The 17,243-nt window shown below is 42.5% G+C and overlaps 2 protein-coding genes and 1 pseudogene across 3 annotated transcripts; 2 read left to right on the forward strand and 1 right to left on the reverse strand.

Annotated features, from left to right (window-relative positions):
* Positions 1-47: 47 nt before the first annotated feature.
* Positions 48-2,279, reverse strand: LOC148938325 (uncharacterized; annotated as a pseudogene).
* On the forward strand, positions 2,279-12,366 carry LOC105427364 (uncharacterized). The gene is made up of 3 exons (XM_011639057.2): positions 2,279-4,737; positions 4,888-5,111; positions 5,189-12,366. Exons 1-3 carry the CDS (start codon positions 3,616-3,618, stop codon positions 6,090-6,092), a joined length of 2,250 nt encoding a protein of 749 aa, XP_011637359.2. The 5' UTR covers positions 2,279-3,615; the 3' UTR covers positions 6,093-12,366.
* Positions 12,367-12,756: 390 nt separating this feature from the next.
* On the forward strand, positions 12,757-17,133 carry LOC105427357 (Dachs ligand with SH3s). 2 transcript variants are annotated; one of them, XM_011639050.3, is made up of 8 exons: positions 12,757-13,163; positions 13,277-13,530; positions 13,619-14,178; positions 14,255-14,422; positions 14,980-15,212; positions 15,469-15,837; positions 16,253-16,514; positions 16,642-17,133. In XM_011639050.3, the coding sequence occupies exons 4-8, from the start codon at positions 14,374-14,376 to the stop codon at positions 16,902-16,904; spliced, it is 1,176 nt and encodes a 391-aa protein (XP_011637352.1). In that variant the 5' UTR covers positions 12,757-13,163; positions 13,277-13,530; positions 13,619-14,178; positions 14,255-14,373; the 3' UTR covers positions 16,905-17,133. The 2 variants fall into 2 exon arrangements, with proteins under 2 accessions (XP_011637352.1, XP_088932229.1); XM_089076103.1 differs by having other exon boundaries at positions 12,758-13,163; positions 13,619-14,072.
* Positions 17,134-17,243: the final 110 nt, after the last annotated feature.

Raw genomic sequence — 17,243 nt, forward strand, 5'->3', positions numbered from 1 at the left:
GATGTGGCTAGGTCGTTGGAGCGAGCGAAGGCAAAGAGAAATTCGAGTTAACAAAATTAAAACCATTATTGTCTTATGATTGTCTTCTTTCCTCTACTATGTGTTTTAGATGCACGTGCAGCTTCAATGAGACTTCTCAGATGCTTACGTCTTGGAAGTATGTAAAGTTTCCTGTTTTTTATTGTCCTTGTCCTGGACCTGAGATCGAGTCCAGGGACAATAGCTCGCGAGAAAAGTGGAGCAACATCGAGACATCCCGAGTGCTCCGAGGCAGGCTTCTTTCTTCTGTATAAATGTCAAGTCCACGTTCATGCGTATCTCATAGCCATAAAAAAAAAAACATAAGGCGTTAAAGAAGAACGAAGGCATTAGTAAGATCACAAAGAAGAGATCCGGTAATTTATGATAACAGAATACATAATATGAGTATTTTACGCGAATTCTATTCGTCAATGTAGTAATGTCGGTCTGTTGTTTTCTTACTCCGGCACTGTTCGCGACAGGCGCGGTGGTGCGCAGTAGGTGGCCGATTGTATGCGAGAAGAGGGAAGAAAAGGAGGAGTGGTCGACGTCGTCGTCGTCGTCATCGTCGTCATCATCGTCGCCGCCGCCGCGGTCGCGGCCGCGATGCTCGTAGAGGGGAACGAGACAGGCATGCGGAGTTTACGGTGATTCTTTACCACCGAGCGGACGCGTGCGCGCGCCCGAACAGAGCTCGCGGCACGCACACCAAGGCATGCGTGCAGAAACGCGCGCGTGCACGTACCGGGTGTTGAAAAATTAGACATAGGATTTTAGAAAAAGAGAGAGAGAGATCGCATCGAGGATTTAAAAACGAGGAGAGGTGATGTGAATGATTAAATCCTAATTCTTTCTTGATTTTAAAAGAACAGCATAGCTTAAGAGGCGCTTAGATATTTAGCGTTGATTAGATGTGAAGATATAAGGACAAATGAAACCATCATATTGTAAGAAGATATTGGATTGAATAAGAAAATCTGGCGGATACTTTTTCGCCACTTAGTATATAGAGTCGGTTGAGACCCACACCGAGGAATGGTGGAACGTGCACGTGTGCGTACGCATACTACGTGCGCTCGAACACGTTTCGCTACACAAGCAGAAAAAAGAGAGAGAGAGTGTGTGCGCGTATATATGTGTTCTGCATGAGAGGAGACAGTCTCGCTCTCTCAAGGGCTCCGCCGTCGCCGACTCTCGTCTCGTCTGTTTACGCTGTCGCGCGCGCATGGTACAGGCGCGGACACCAGAGAGAGAGAAGGAGAATGGCCCCTCCGCTCCCGCGTGAGAGCAAAAAGCTTTGCGGAGCGGGTTCGCAAAAGAGAAAGAGAGAAGGAAGGAACGGAGGCGAATAGAAGGAGAGAACGTCCACACGGTCGTCGTCCACGAAAGCGCGGCGGGCGAGGAGGAGCGTGCGTGAAAAGCGTACGTATACATCGTACGAAGGCCTGCCGTTGTCTCGTTAGCGTCTGTGTCCCAGGAGTGAGAGGGAGAGGAAGGAGGCGGAGAAGAGAGAAGGAAAGATAGGAAAATATTCGCGTCGCAGCTCGTGCGTGCATGCACTTCGCATCGGCGGATGGTCCATCGGTTTCCACATCGCCCGGGATCGGAATCGTCATCATCGGCTCCTCTCGCGGCGCGATAAAAAATATGCGTGCTCCTGCGAGTGTCCGCTGCTCGCTATCGCCGTCGTTGTCTCGTCCACGGTCGTACGGTGCGTGCTTCGCCACCGCCGCTGTCACCGCCGCCGCCGCCGCCGCCGCCGCCGCCGCCGCCGCCGCCACCACCGTCACCGCCGTCGCCGCCGCCGCCGCCGTCGTCGTCGCGATCGATACGCCATTGCGTCGCGACGTGCCGACGAGTAAATTGCTCGTCTGACGATGCTAGCCGTGCTGGTAGTCGCGCTCCAGTGATGCGATAATATTTCGCCGGACGTATCATCGCCGACATCCTTGGCGCGCGCGGCGGCGCGGCGTCCCGATAGCGATCGTCGGCGACGCCAGTAGCGACAGCGACGACGACGACGACCGCGACGACGACGAGGAGGAGGAGGAAGAGAAGAAGGAGGAAGAGGAGAAGGAGGAGACTCCCCTGTTGGCGCGCGGCGGGGAACGTCGTCGACGGGACGGCGGACTGACGCTGATAACATACATCGTCCGCACAGCAATGCGCCGTGGTGAAGTGACGGACAGAGAGATGATAAATAGGAAGGCGCGCGTGTCTGCGCGAGTACAGTGAACGACGCGTGTAACGAGAGATAAATAGACAGCAGTATACACACACACACACACACACACACATATATATATATATATATTGTATGTACGTGTGTGTACGTGTGTATTATATATAAATATATAAAGCATGTGCCATTTCGTTGCCGTAGATTGCGTTCGATAAGACTGTAAGACTCAGCCCCCGCGCTATGGATCGTTGGCCCGCCGTATCCGTGCTGCTTTCGTCGCGCATCGAATTTGCGGCTGCGAGAACGTCGCGTTGAAAACCGCCGTCGCCGCCGTAGGAGGAGGTAGCGGTGGTGGTGGTGGTGGTGGTGGTGGTGGTGGTGGTGGAGAAAAAGAAGAAGAACAAGAAGAGAAAGAAGAAAACGAAGTGGAGGAGGAAGACGGCAGTAGCAGGGAACAAGAGGGGAGTTCGCGACAGAATCAGAGAGAACTCGGCAAGGAGGAGGCTCTCTCGTTTGGAGGACGGCGCTCGCTGCGTACGATCTCTTCGCGTAACGCGCTTTTCTGTTCACAAAAGCGCGGGCGAGAGAAAGAGAAAGAGATACAGAGGAGGAGAGGATCACGGACAAAGAGGACGAGGGAGACGGACAGCGTTATCATGTTGTACGTGGAAGTGGTGGCATCGCGGGATCGCGGGTCGCGGCGGTAGTCGCATCGTTGTCTTCGTCGGCGACGCGTAATGCAGCGGCGGGAGGGACGAACGTAGGGAGGAAGGAAAGACGCGCGAACGGGTTATACGCGTGTAACTCGGCCTCTCGTGCTGTTCGGGAGTGAGGCGAGAGAGTGCGTACGAGAAAGAGTGAAATATATATACACACACACACACACACACACACACACAGAGAGAGAGAGAGACATATATACAGAGAGAGAAGAAGAGAGGGAGTGTGACAGAGGAGAGCTTCGTAGCGCGCGGGTTAGAAACCTCGTTCAGTGCGGAGAGGATGAATCCGTGTTCGTCCGGCGACACGACACATCGATTCGCCGTTACTATGAACGAACTCGGGGAATGCGGTGGAGATTACGCCGCGACGAGGATCATCGTGACAACGACGACGACATGCTGGACCCGAACGACATGGAAGTGGAACCGCGAGGAAGCCGAGTTGTGCTAGTGCCCGGTCCCGCGCTGTTCCGTCGTCCGCGACATAAATAAACTCGTGGATGGTTGAAGAATCATACGGAATATATATACATATTGTACGCGTCTTAACTGCATATAGATAACGCGATATTGAATGCGCGAAGATCTGTCGCCGAGTGGATAAAAAGCGTTGATTGTCGCTCGTTCTCCGTTCCTCGTCATTCTCTTTCCCCGAGGGGGATATACGTCTTGGACACGCGCGTAGTAATAATGGAGACATTATTGCCCGGCAATACCGCCGCTGGTCAATCGTACAGTCCGCAGTTGAAGACCGTCCTCAAGACCTATCAGCTGTCAGCTGTCAAGAGCCTGCAGGGTCCCAGCTCGGCCCTGCTGGGCATGGACTGTAAGGCCTTGCTGCATGAGCAACAGTCGGCGACCTCGTGCTTCTCGCCACCCACCGTCAATCGTCCAGCAGCCAACTGCGGCCTGGAGTCACCCGTGGAATCGCAACCGCCAAAGGACGTTGTCGAGAAGGAGAGTCGCGAGACGTCGGCACGCACGTTGACGCCCGTTCCGAAAGCGCCTCGATCGCTGGAGGATTCGGACGAGGATCGTCCCGCAGCGGTGGAACGCCCGAAGGTTGTGTGCGAGAAGCGCGAGCTCGAATTTCAGATACCGATACTCACGGCGCCCGATCAGAGCTGCTCTGAGAGATGCGAGACGATCCTCGAGGGCGAGAGGATCTCATGCTTTGTGGTGGGCGGCGAGAGGAGACTATGCCTGCCGCAGATATTGAATACGGTATTGCAGGACTTCTCCCTGCAGCAGATCAATCAGGTATGCGACGAGCTGCAGATCTACTGCTCACGCTGCACCCGAGATCAGCTCGAGGAGCTCAAGCATTCCGGCATCCTGCCGCGTAACGCGCCGTCCTGCGGTCTCATCACCCAAACCGACGCCGAGAGACTCGTCAGTGCTTTGCTGTTACGGACAGAGTCCTGCGATCCATCCCAGATTAATCTAGCGCAGGACTGTTTTGATAAGAAGATGTGTAAGAGCGAGGAAGAGGAGGAGACGATCGTTAAGTTCAAAGTGTATCACGAATGTTTCGGCAAGTGCAAGGGCATCTTCGATGCGAAGCTATTTGAAACGGACGATTCGGTATGCATCGAGTGTCTGGAGTGTGGCTACCAATTCTCTCCCCAACGTTTCGTGAGACACGCTCACAGATCTCTGGAGAACCGCACTTGTCATTGGGGTTTCGATTCTGCAAACTGGCGGTCTTATCTCTTGCTCTCTCGTGATCAACAACACTACAATAAATCGCTTATCCTTTTTCGAGAGCTGAAAGAGAGGCACCTTGTATTGAACTCCAAGCGAAAGCTAGAGGTATTGCCACTCAATGCATTTTTTTTCCCCTTAAAAATAATATTATAATTTTAATTATTTCACGAATGTACACTCAAATCAATAACATAAAATTAAGTTTAACATTACAAATATATTTGAAAGATATATAATTACAAATATCTGTTTTAGCTGCGACATGAGCACGAGAGATTAGTGAAACGCACAAAGAAGGACATAGGAAAGGATGACTGCCCTGGAATCTATAATGGCAACGGACTGGCAATGTATCATCCTGTATCTCAAATAGCCACAGATTCATATCTGCAGATGCAGTGGGCAGTTTTTGAGCTCGCTGCCAGGGGCGCGGCCTTTCAGCCTTGGAACGCTGCAGGCAATTGCAAGCACAGGGACAAGTAAGTATTGTGATTGTCGTCGTACATAGCATCTTATACACAGAGATGATAACTGAGACGAGTATTGTCTTTAACAGTTCATCGTTGGTGCCTGCATATCTCAGTCGAGGTCCGCCTGTACTGCAACATCCCGAGCGAGTCATTCCGCTTTCGGAGTGCGAACGTTTCGAGCCACATTTCCAACCTAATGTGGCATTGGCGCCGATACCGGCACCCGCACAGATAGGCCAGATACCGCCGCCTTCGTCTATTCATCAGCAACGACGGCATCATCACGAGCATCGCCGTCACAATCACCATTCCTCGAGTCCCACATGTGAGAAACAGGAGTTACTGTCGTCCGCCAGCGTCAAACTCGAGAAAACGAGAGAATCGCCGCATCAAGCGCCGGCTATGGGTTCTTATCCTCTGTACTACGTGTCCGACGAAAGTCAAAAGGAGGCGACATCACCAAAAGACAGGAAGGAAAAAGAAGGCGAGGAAGAAGAGAGCAGCGCAGCAGTAACATCGTCCACTGTGAGTGTGGAGCCGACGCCACTGGCAGCTTCCTCCGAGGTTGGTACCTCCTCGCCGTCGGAAAGCGATTCAGATATAGATGGTGCCGCAGCGGCGGATCTTGAGGAGCGATTGAGAGCACTGGATGTGCCGCAAGACGTGATAGAGCTGGCGCATCGTGTGGTGTTGGAAAACGCACAGCTACGACGTCATCGACGATCAGACGTTCGAGAAATCTCTAAGTTACGCAGTCAACTGCATATGCAGAAGTTACAGCAACAGCAATCTTCTACCGTCATCGCCGATGATAAGAGTCAAGACAAGAAGGAAGACGTGACGGCGACGACGGCGACGACACCGCGTTCCAGCGCGGCCGATAGCACTGAGGGCGGTAACGAGGAGACGGACGCTGCGAATTTACCATCGAACAATAAAGAGTCCGAGCCCGCCAGCGTCCTGGCAACTAATAACGAGTCGGATCAGTGATTAGAATAACGCGGAAGTTATTTAACACTCCGACAACTGCTCAGCGATTACCGCGACGACGCTCATCTGTTGGCCGAATAAGCGTGCACTGAGTTTAATACGTTAGATACATATATATTTACGATTCTAAACGAAACGATAAATTGTCTAGGTTTATGTGATATGCGACAAGCCTTTAAACGTTATCGCAAGTAATTCGGAATTTTTACTGGGTAAGTAAAACACGTGCTGTCCAACTCAAAACATCGGGCTGATGGAGTTCTCGCGCTTCATGCTCGTGCCTCGCGAAATTTGAATCGACCGACCGACCGACCGTTATCAGCGAAGATAGCTTGCCTTCCATATTCATCGATAGTTATACGTCCACTTCCTATTTGCACTTTAGCGTTCCGCGGATAATGAAAAATGATACACATTTTTCCTCGAAATAAATTTCAGCTTGCCGAGTCTGTGGTACCGCGAAGACGAACGTGTTGCTCCGTTGACATTTCGTGTTCCCAACCATAAGATGTTGGCGGATTTCGAAAGAGTGATACTCCCGATGGGAGACGTGGCAAACCGATGCCACGAGTTGGACAGCAACGTCAAGTATACTTGTATCGATCGATTTTTTCATTAAAATCGTATGTAGATATTGTATTATATATCGAAATGTGGGGAAGAGTAGATTTAATGGATTATATCGCGCCAATAAAATGATTACATTTAATTACAATGTGACATTTCGTATATATTTAATATATACGAAATGTAAAGCAAGGTTTTTACGATATAATATCCTTGAATATATGAATAAAAAAGAAAGAGAGAATGCGTATGCGTGTGAAAGAGAGATGGAGATTTCTAGTGAGAATGTATTTAGATTGCTTCCCATTCACATCTTGGTAGTCATGATTGCATAATGTAAACACATTATGGCATCATAGGTGTACGTTTATAATTAATTACAATATCATGACGAAATAATGCTAAAGTACAAAAAACCTAGGTGCTATATTGTTATTCTAGGTATGCTGTAAGCATAAACCTAGGTGTGTTCCAGCAGCTCGTACCATATTGTAATAGCCAGAACGTTATATACACGTTCCAAAAAAAAAGAAACCAAATCGCCAACAATTAAACTTTTGTGATGAACGTGCATAAGTGGAATCTGCTTTTTTATTCGACGAAAAAAGCTCGGTTCAAGCCTAATCACATCGATAAGAAAAACTTGCGTATTTGAAAATTATTTATTTGGTACAGTAGGACCATAATTCAAATCACTGTTGATGTATTCGATTATTCTTAACTTTCCAATCATTTATGTGATTATCGAATCGTTTAATTTATTGACATAAGACAGGTGATTTACACGTGATATCACTCGTATAGCGACGATATAATTATGTTATTTTTTCCCCCTTTTTTTTCAAAAATGTTCGAAATATTTTCTTAATGATATATATATATGTATATGCTTTTTTTCGGAATCGCGAATATAAACGTAACGGGAATTTTTATTGATTGAATCATACGTGTGGACACGTATTGTATATAATTTCTGTTGACTACAATGTTTTGTTATTAATATATAATATTTTTACGAAGATTTGCAGAAAGAGAGCTGGGGAAAATCCACATTTTTAATATATATATTTATATTTATTTTATGTACATATATTGTTGATACATATCATTTTAGTTATATTTAATATATATATATATATATATGAAATGGTCCTACTGTGTGTGAGACAGAACGGGAGATGTGCAGAAAATATTGGCCGTGCTGAGATAACCAGTTTCCAGATTTATCAACATCGAAAAATTAGCTAAAGAGAAAACATCTTGAGGCAGGGAAGGAAACTATTATCAGCTCTGACCGCGATTTCTGTGTATCTCTCGGATTTTAGCACAGACCGAGTGTTAAATTATGTTGGACATACATTTTATATTGTGGATTTTTTATTTCTGTACAGATTCGAGTTGATTGTTGGAACTTACGATAAGAAGGAGAGAAAGAAAGAAAGAAAGCACAGATTATTTTTCTTGCATGAGAATACTCCATATATACGAGAGGGGATGCCCGTATATCAGATTATGTTGTATGCCACGATATAAAGGGAGAAATAGATTTTTTTAATATATTCGTACAAAGTATGTGTATATATATATATATATATATATATATATATATATATATATATGTGTATGTATGTATATATATTGAAGCATGAACGACAAGTAAGATATTATATGCACGTGTAAAAGAGGATATAGATTCAGAAAAGAGAAATATATATATATGCCAGACATAATATACACAAGAGGGTAAGTTTTTATTACGGACTCTATTGTCATTTATTACACGTACAATCGATAAATGTGTGATAGAGACGTTTGCCTTTTATCCTTCATCATCTCTTTTTCTTTTATTGTATTGTGTTATACTTTTATTTCGTCATTTGAATATTTTTACACAGAGATATACATGAGCTCCCAGTGATGATGATTGAACACAATTTTCGATTTATAAATTATATTGTTACTCGAATGTATTTGTAAAAGTGGGTATATACGAGGGCGAACGATCAACGAAGGCGAACTCTTAAAATCTCAAAGATGTTCATCATAATGAATGAATGGGAAATGTTTATTAACATTACTTCATTCGCGCTCGCGAATCGATTAATATAGGATAGTACATCAAAGAAAGTTTCAGAGAAAAATTTATCTTTATATTTTTCGCCGTTTGTTGCTTGTTCGTCCAGTCTATATCCGCCTGGAAAGATGTGATCTTGGTTTTGTACTGACTGAAATTTTTCAGGACGCTTGCGTTATGCGTGCCCGAGTGCAGAATGCAAGGGACTGACATGGGGGATTGTATAATGTACAAGCACGTCCATGTATACACATCCCCGCGGTCAGCGATATGATAGTTACGACAACGTGAATCGTACACTTGCATTATATTTCCATTGTGTAGCAAAACATGATGATTATTAAATACATGATTGTGTATCGAAAATACACGCGTATATACATATGCCGAGACTGCTTCGAAGATCTCTTATCGTACATACATTTGTTTTTTCTCTTTATCTCTTTTCTCTTGTTTTTAAATACAGTGCCAGTAATTCTTGCATCAGGTCGTGGAAAGGGGGAAGAACGCAGCGAGAAATTGACATTTCCATGCTCACGATAGAGAAAGAGAGAGAGAGAGAGATAAGAGCTCACTGCGGGTACTCGATTCTGGTGTATTTGGATGGAGTAAATGTTAGATTTTCAAAGCAATCTGTTTAATATAAAGCTGATGATGTATGAGGTAATTGATGATGTAGAATAGAATACATTCATTATATATATATACATATAAATATATGCCCTATATAACATTCGGTCAATATACATAAGATACGTTACATTGTGTGTAATGTTACAGTAAGGTAAGCATCCCACCTAAGGTATAAAAGAATGTAATAGTCTATGTTTTTCATACACATACATGCATACACACACACTCAGTTTAACGTAGAGTTACCTAGGACGTAAAGAGTAAAGGATAATTCGTAATACCTAATAATTATATGACACAGCTCGGTTTTGAATACGTTTGAGGTCTGCGTATACAAAAAAAGGGGGGGGGGAAGAAAAGCCGATTTCGATGAATCGCGCAACTGCCATGACTTAAAAATGTATTTCACTTTTGCAGGGACAATGTATTTTGATTTCGTGGTGAAAATATATTTGACGAATTACAAAAAAAAATGGAGTACATACACACGATGCCCCATTCCACGAAGAAAGAGAGAGAGAGAGAGAGAGAGAGAAAGGAAGAAAAAGGGATAATACTATTAATTGGATCACGTCATGCGTGCGATATATTCGAGATGCGTCCCGCTTGTATAATATAATTATGACACACAAACATATTGCTGTGTCGAAACACACCGCTGACGTCCGTTCGACCAGCGAGCAGACGTCGGAAGTGATTTTTATCGTGCGCTTCGCTAATATTATCACTGTTGTTATTATATGTTTAGTCTGACTTTCGAAACACACGAATTGTAAGTGCTAGTTGATACGACCTATACGTGTGCCTGCGTGCGTGTGCGTGCCTCCCCCGTCATTCCTCTCCCCGTTTATTTCTCGATTAGGAAAAAAAAAATCATCTCATCCCTCGGCTTATTCGCGTCAACCGAGATCGCGCGGATTTTCGTCCAATCTCCACGCCGATGACGCGCGTGTTATCGGCGATATCATTATCGTCGAACGTCGCATACACGTACACCCGATGTGTGTATATACACACACACACACACACACACACACACACACACACACACACACACACACATACCGTGTCGTTCTATTTTTGACTTATTGCGAAAACAAGAGAATCGTGTAAGCGCGTTCGATACGGACGCGTGCACGCACACGCGGACGCGCACGCCGAGAAGGAAAATAAGCTATTTGAATAGACGATAAGGCGTATGCATGTGACGGTGCATTTGAGCGTTTTATGCGATAATAAAATGAACGGACGATGCGGATATCGTGGTGTGTAGCGTGAAGGCGAGGACTTTGCTCCGCGACGCGCCGTCGTCTATCTAAACTGCAACTTGGCGGAAATTCCAATAACGACAAATAGTGACCTATAATCGGCGATATAATTTGCGTTGTAATGCGACGATTCGCGAAATCTTTCCGCATTCTGCGTTCCGCTCGAGAAGCAATTCTACGTATATCGGCGTGCTAGTTTTATAATTACTCAGACTTCGCGAGTGTCCGAGAGACGCCGCGCGAGAACGTCTTCTCCCAAGAGTCTAAGATTTTTTTAGGTGTCGTTTAGATATGTCCTCCTCGAACGTCCCTGGATCTTTGAGACATCGTTTAAGTATTCTCTGGGCGTCTTACATTTTTCAAGACGTCGTTTAGACATCCTTTAGGTGCCCTAAAATTTTGAGATATTGTTTAGCCGTCTTTCGCAGGCATTTTAAAGTTTTTCAACGCCTTTTAGATACCTTTTAGATCTTCTTTAGAAATGTCCTAAATTTTTGGAGGCGTTGTTTAGACACTTTGTAGACTTTCTAAATTTTTGAAGTTACTTAGTCTCATGATACAATGATTTTAAAAACGTTCTCTAGACAATTTTTCTATCGTTCGAGACGCTGTTGTCTGACTATTGTTATCGGGGGTTTATTTAACGGTGGACGTTGGGTAGCGGAAATTATTTAATAGTGCGTCGAGAACGCGTCGCGCGAAGGAAGGAAGACCGAGAAGGAAGACTAATGAGATCTTTTTGTACGCGGTATAAATTATTTTCACAACTTACAAACGCTCCTATTCATTTCGTCAAGCCGCGAAGAACTGTGTCGAGCATTAGAGTAAAAGAATATCTTGCGACTGCGCTAGAATTTATAATTCTTAAGAACTCCAACGTGTCATTGAACTACACACAACAAAGTGCAATACGAAAGTACAAAGTCTGACCTCCTGTTCTCTCGAATTTTGTAAATCTCCTCCTACGTGAGGGGGAGAAGAAGAAGAAGAAGAAGAAACGAAGAGAAAACGATCGATCGCTCCTCTTTAAGTGTTCTACGCCCTCGTGGCCGTAAAAATCGCGAGGGCATAATAAATTAGCAACGATGAGCATCGGCTCTCTTTCGCGGCTTATACGCAGATCTTATCCGCCGTGATCGTATCGGCGCCGCGATAAATTTACCCCGATAATACAGTGGAACTCCATTCTGTAAGAGCGGCCCGCTCGTTCTCGAAGTTTCGTCTTCGCCGTAAATATGTAGTTGCGCTGTATTATTTAAAAAGAAAAAAAAATAGGGACGATTTTGTACCGAATCGATTTTGTACCTATTTCACAGCCGTACATACACACACACACACACACACACGTACACATTACACGCACAAGCAGAATATACACATACATATACAGACGATCCTTCGTTAGAATCTCGCGACTTCTGTACGCCTGAAGCATACGAGTAGCATATATATAGAAGCATTTCTACGGTCTCATATTAACCGACGTTAATGTTAATGGTACCTAAGTAGTCGATCCGCAAATCTAATGACTAAATATTCGGCACAATTACGACATAATTGTATATATATATACGAATATTTTCCAGAAAGAGAGGCGAAGAAAAACCAAGAGTAATATTGGTACATACACAATTGTTAAGCATAAGTCAGAAGAGCTCTGTTACATAGGCAAGAACGAATATACCACCGTCGTTTATATTAATTGAATACAATAAAAGCAAGTTTCGAGCAAGATTTGTCTCATCCTGTCTTCTGCGTAATTCTAAAATTTTATTTCAATTCAATGAAAACATTCGGATTTCGCACACGTGTCACTCGATAAGATAATGAACTTCTTTCTTAAACAAAAGATTATTTAAACGGAGAGAGGTAATTATTAAGTAATCATTTCCTGTTTATTATATTTTTTATTTCTTTTTATTATATATTATCTTTTATAAATATATTTGTTATATATTTTTTCTAATTATTACAATTGGAAAAATGCAACTGGATATTATTTTAAATCTTCTTTTTATAGAATGGTTTTTCATATCATAAAATTATCTGTTCTAAAGAATTCTTATTTTTTTATTCACATAAATTTTTCATTTCGGATTACGCTTTAAACTGCCTGTACTGATGTAAATTTATCGACCAATCGAGCGAGAGGTTAGGAATCGTGGAACACGTGGCTCTCGATGTCGTCCAAAAATCGTCAAAGTTATCAGGAGAGCAGAAATGGACAGAAAGTAATAGAAGGTGACGCATCAGTTTGAATTTCCCGCCTTATAGGGAGTTATAATCTGGAAGAAGTAAAGTGATTCGAATTTGAGATTGGTTGGAGAGTCTGATCGACTAAACTTCAGTTTAGCGCGAAATTCAAATCTGTGTCACTTCTTGTAACCTCTTCGCCCGACATGTTACCTTAATAATTCCGACGATTTTTCGAAGTTCGGGTGACACGTATTCTATCATCCAGCGGCCTGTTTCGCCTAACCTCTCTGAAAAACTGAGAGAAAGCGATGAGATATATTAAATTAACGCAAGGTAAATTTACGCAGGTGTTTTAGTAATTAAAAATGAAATAATTTAATGAAGATATATAAATTTTTTTGCATGTCTATAAATATCGCATTTTAACTTTTCGAGAAAAAATCTAGGCTCAATCAATACATTGGTCGAGAACAGATTTTTCGGTGTTTGCCGCATTTCCTCGATAGAATGACTTGTTTGATGCAGAATTTGCCATATGGAATATTGTTGGCAAAATTATTTTAGAAATTTGATAAACTGACGAATCGACAGTGAAAATCAAGCGACGTAATTTAATTAATAATAGAATCTAATGGTGTTTGAGATATTCGCTATTATATTTCCAAACTCCGTCAAAATGAATAAGCTGAGTGTGAAATAGGTAACTATTTTGCTCAAATTTGCAAGAAAGTTTCTGCCTGTTGACATGACTTGCTTTTTTAATTTTAAATAAGGTTTTTATTTTCAAGAAATTCCTACAAATTTTGAAGAAGTTGAACAGACGATTTGTTGCTGCTACTGAAGAAAGATAATCAATTATAAGAGAATCAATTTCTTTTTATAAAAAAAATATGGTTTCCTAATTATTGTTATTTCAATTTTATTTGTATCATGAATTATTAATAGCTTTCTATGCATTCATTTCTATATACTAATGAGAATATATATTACATTTTTAGCATTTGCGTAACATCATCAACTTGTTTATCTGATGCGAATCTTCTTGAGCGCAGCATCGATGTCTGAATCATGAAAATTTAACGGGAACCGGCTGCGATCTCGTGCCATCATCCGTAGCGCTCTCTACCTGCTATGTCCAGGATTAATCTACAACCGCAGAGTCCTGGGCCCTCGAGGACTCGTGAGAACCCGACGGTGGACGAGAGAGAACGCAGAGAACGCGTCTGCTCGCCGTTGCGGGAGGTGTGTCTCGGTTCCCATCGCAGTCGCACGGTCGCCAGATTTCGGTTTCAATCCGAGACATTCTCTTTCCTTGGCGTTGTGTCCTTCCACGTGAATTTCGTCCTCGGTGTAGAGAGAGAATTTTATATATATATATATATATATATATATATATGTATATATATACAATATATAATACATAGCTGCGGTAAGAAATCGGACGCACGTCGGATCTTGTCCGGATCGCGGGAGGTGAGTGGTCACCTGGAATTGCCTGGAGATGTGAGAGATTTCGGAGCGGGCTCCGCGAACGAATCGCAGAATGGCCTTCCTGTGCCCCGTACGCATCCGTCGCGGAAAGAAGAAGAAACGTAAGTAGAGTAGGCACAAGCCGTAGAAAAGGAGCTAGAGAGAATGAGAAGGAGAGAAAGAGAACGAGATGAGGAGAGAAGGGAAGATCGGAAGGCATAGCAATTCGGTCGCGAGGGCCAGTTGTCACATTCGGCTCGATCACCTGTTGCTCGGGACCGGTTATGCAGCTTCCACTCCGAAGCGAGCCGGGCCGAGTTCAAGCACCGATTACGCGCGACTTTCGATTTTTCTTCCGCCGGAAAATCGCGAGATATCGTCTTGCGAAAAATGTTACATTCCAAAGTTAATTACCATTGCTATCACTTTTCGAAACATATCTTGTAGAAGTAATTTCAATCGTGCTTGAAATAATTTTTATTCTGTATCTTGTTACGTATTTTGCAAATATATGTTGCGAATAATTTTTAGCACAACTTGGAATCACAAAAATAATTTTTATATTATTTAAAAATATATATCTAAAAATTCTTGTAAAGAGAGGAATTTTTTAATCAGTTTTATATAAATTTATTTGTATTTATGATAAATAAAATTAATTAATTTTTAATATATATAGCCGGGACACACAACTTTAATTTGGAGAAAGATTGTGGGACGGGAGGCACAGGACTTGGCTTGGGTACCAGGGTGCCGTTACCTCCTGGCCGTATAACTGGAAGTGCGAGCATTGAAACCCTCGTAAGAGTCGGCATTGAAAAGGAGAATGGACTCTCTCCGGATAGTAAGATGGTTATTGTGCATGACTTTACTCCTTGCGTGGACGATGAACTTCAAGTCAAAAGAGGCCAGGTCAGCGATTAATTTACAGGGTTATTGCCCAGAGTTATTGCTCAGTTATCATTGTTCTTTTGTTCTTTTTATTACAAGCGCATTATAAGTAGCGTGCTATTTGTATTACGCATGCTGTTTTTCTAATTCATATAACTTGCATATCTAGTTTCTTTATCTCATTGTTTGCCTACTTGATTATAGTAAGCAATAGAATATGATGAAAGATAGTTACTAAAAAAAAAATTATATTAATATCAGAATTTTTACATTTTAGGTCGTGAATGTGCTTTACAGGGAAAACGATTGGGTATATGTAATAGCGGCTGACACGCGTATGGAAGGTTTCGTGCCGCATTCGTATTGCGCACCGTATACCTCACAATTGGCGGAATTGACATTGGCCAGTTTGAACAACGTGAAGAAGAAGCTACCGCGGTCCAGCGAGAATGACTGCGATCTTCTTAGCACAGGTCGCCTACAGGAGACACAACAGACTGATACCGGATCGGCCTCAGATTGCGAGAGTTACGCGCGAAATAACATCACCACCGCGGATGTCAACGTCAATCGCTCTAACATCACGCAGTCTCAGAATTCCATACAAACCATCTCATCCCAGCCGGATGTACATCCCTTCTTTAAGGTATTAATTGATTTATATCAATTTCTACCAATGTAGATTGACTTTATCTAATCTCTTAAGTTCAATTTACTTTTTTCTTTTTTTTTTCAATTATGAGAATTAGAAGAAAAAAAAGAGTTAAATTATAATTAAAATTATAATTAAAATATAATTATAAATTATAATAAAGATAAATTGTAAAGATTAAAATTAATAGACATTAGTAGAAATGGACATGACTGCTTAATAATGCTAATTAATATATTTATTTTAATATATTTACTTTAAAAATATGAATCTTAATCATCATTTAAAATTGAAAATTATTTAAATATTAAAAGCTTACGGAATTTCTTTGGACAAATAAAATATCAGTGATTATAAATTAGGTGCATGTAACATTCATTAATGAAAAATTCTACTATATGCCCTGCAGGATCCATCAGCTGGAAGATATATCGTTCTTTATACGTTCGTGGCGCGGGACGAAAACGATGTGAGCGTCGAAAGAGGTGAATTTGTAACAGTGCTGAATCGCGACGATCCGGATTGGTTCTGGGTACTCCGACATTGTGATGGTAACGAAGGTTTTGTACCGTCTGGTTTCGTTTACCCTGGCCACGTTCTCCATTCTTATGCCACTACGACGGCTACTACTACCACTACGAATACAGCATCCGCGGAAATTCATAGTCCAGGTTGATTTTTTTGAACTGTTAAATCATTTATAAATTTTGGAAAAATTATTTTCTAGAATATACGATAAAATGTACGATAGAATTTTTTATAATTATCGATTTGTGTTCAACAGTATTCATTTTGCAGGCAAGGGTACAGGAGGCGAATCACTACAGCAAAAAGGTGTACGAGATTTCCGAGACGAAACGACCGGTACGGAATTAGTGGTGCTTTATGATTACAAGGCGCAGGCGCCAGATGATTTATCTGTGAAACGGGCCGATTGGATATATGCGGATCTAGGAAATCAAACGGTGGACGGTTGGCTTTGGGCTTACGCGCCCAAGACTCGCAAGTACGGTTTTATTCCTAAAGCGTACGCGCGACCCCCTGCCATGACTAGCTTATGATTCGGAAATTAGGGAAGGAAAAAAAATTCGCCTTCTTTAAATAAGTTTACAATAGGTCCTTCGTACCTTCCCCTTTTATGTATCGTATTGTCAAGTACGTGTAAAAATCGAGATAATTTTATTTAAATGTTTATATCTCACCAGATTACTGTAAAAGGAAAAATGAATCCTAATTAATTAGAAAATGGTGGATATTTTTAAGAAATAAACGAAAGAAAAAAAGAAAAAAGATTTGCGCAGTGAGAGATGGAAAACTTCTACACATTTCATTTGCTTGATCCATTTTTCCTTATATGTTTTTTGTGATTTACATCACGATTACTTAAGAGACAGAGACAT

The sequence above is a fragment of the Pogonomyrmex barbatus genome, unplaced genomic scaffold (genome assembly GCF_055798465.1).
Source record: "Pogonomyrmex barbatus isolate J1 unplaced genomic scaffold, ASM5579846v1 scaffold1, whole genome shotgun sequence".
Classification (NCBI taxonomy): domain Eukaryota; kingdom Metazoa; phylum Arthropoda; class Insecta; order Hymenoptera; family Formicidae; genus Pogonomyrmex; species Pogonomyrmex barbatus.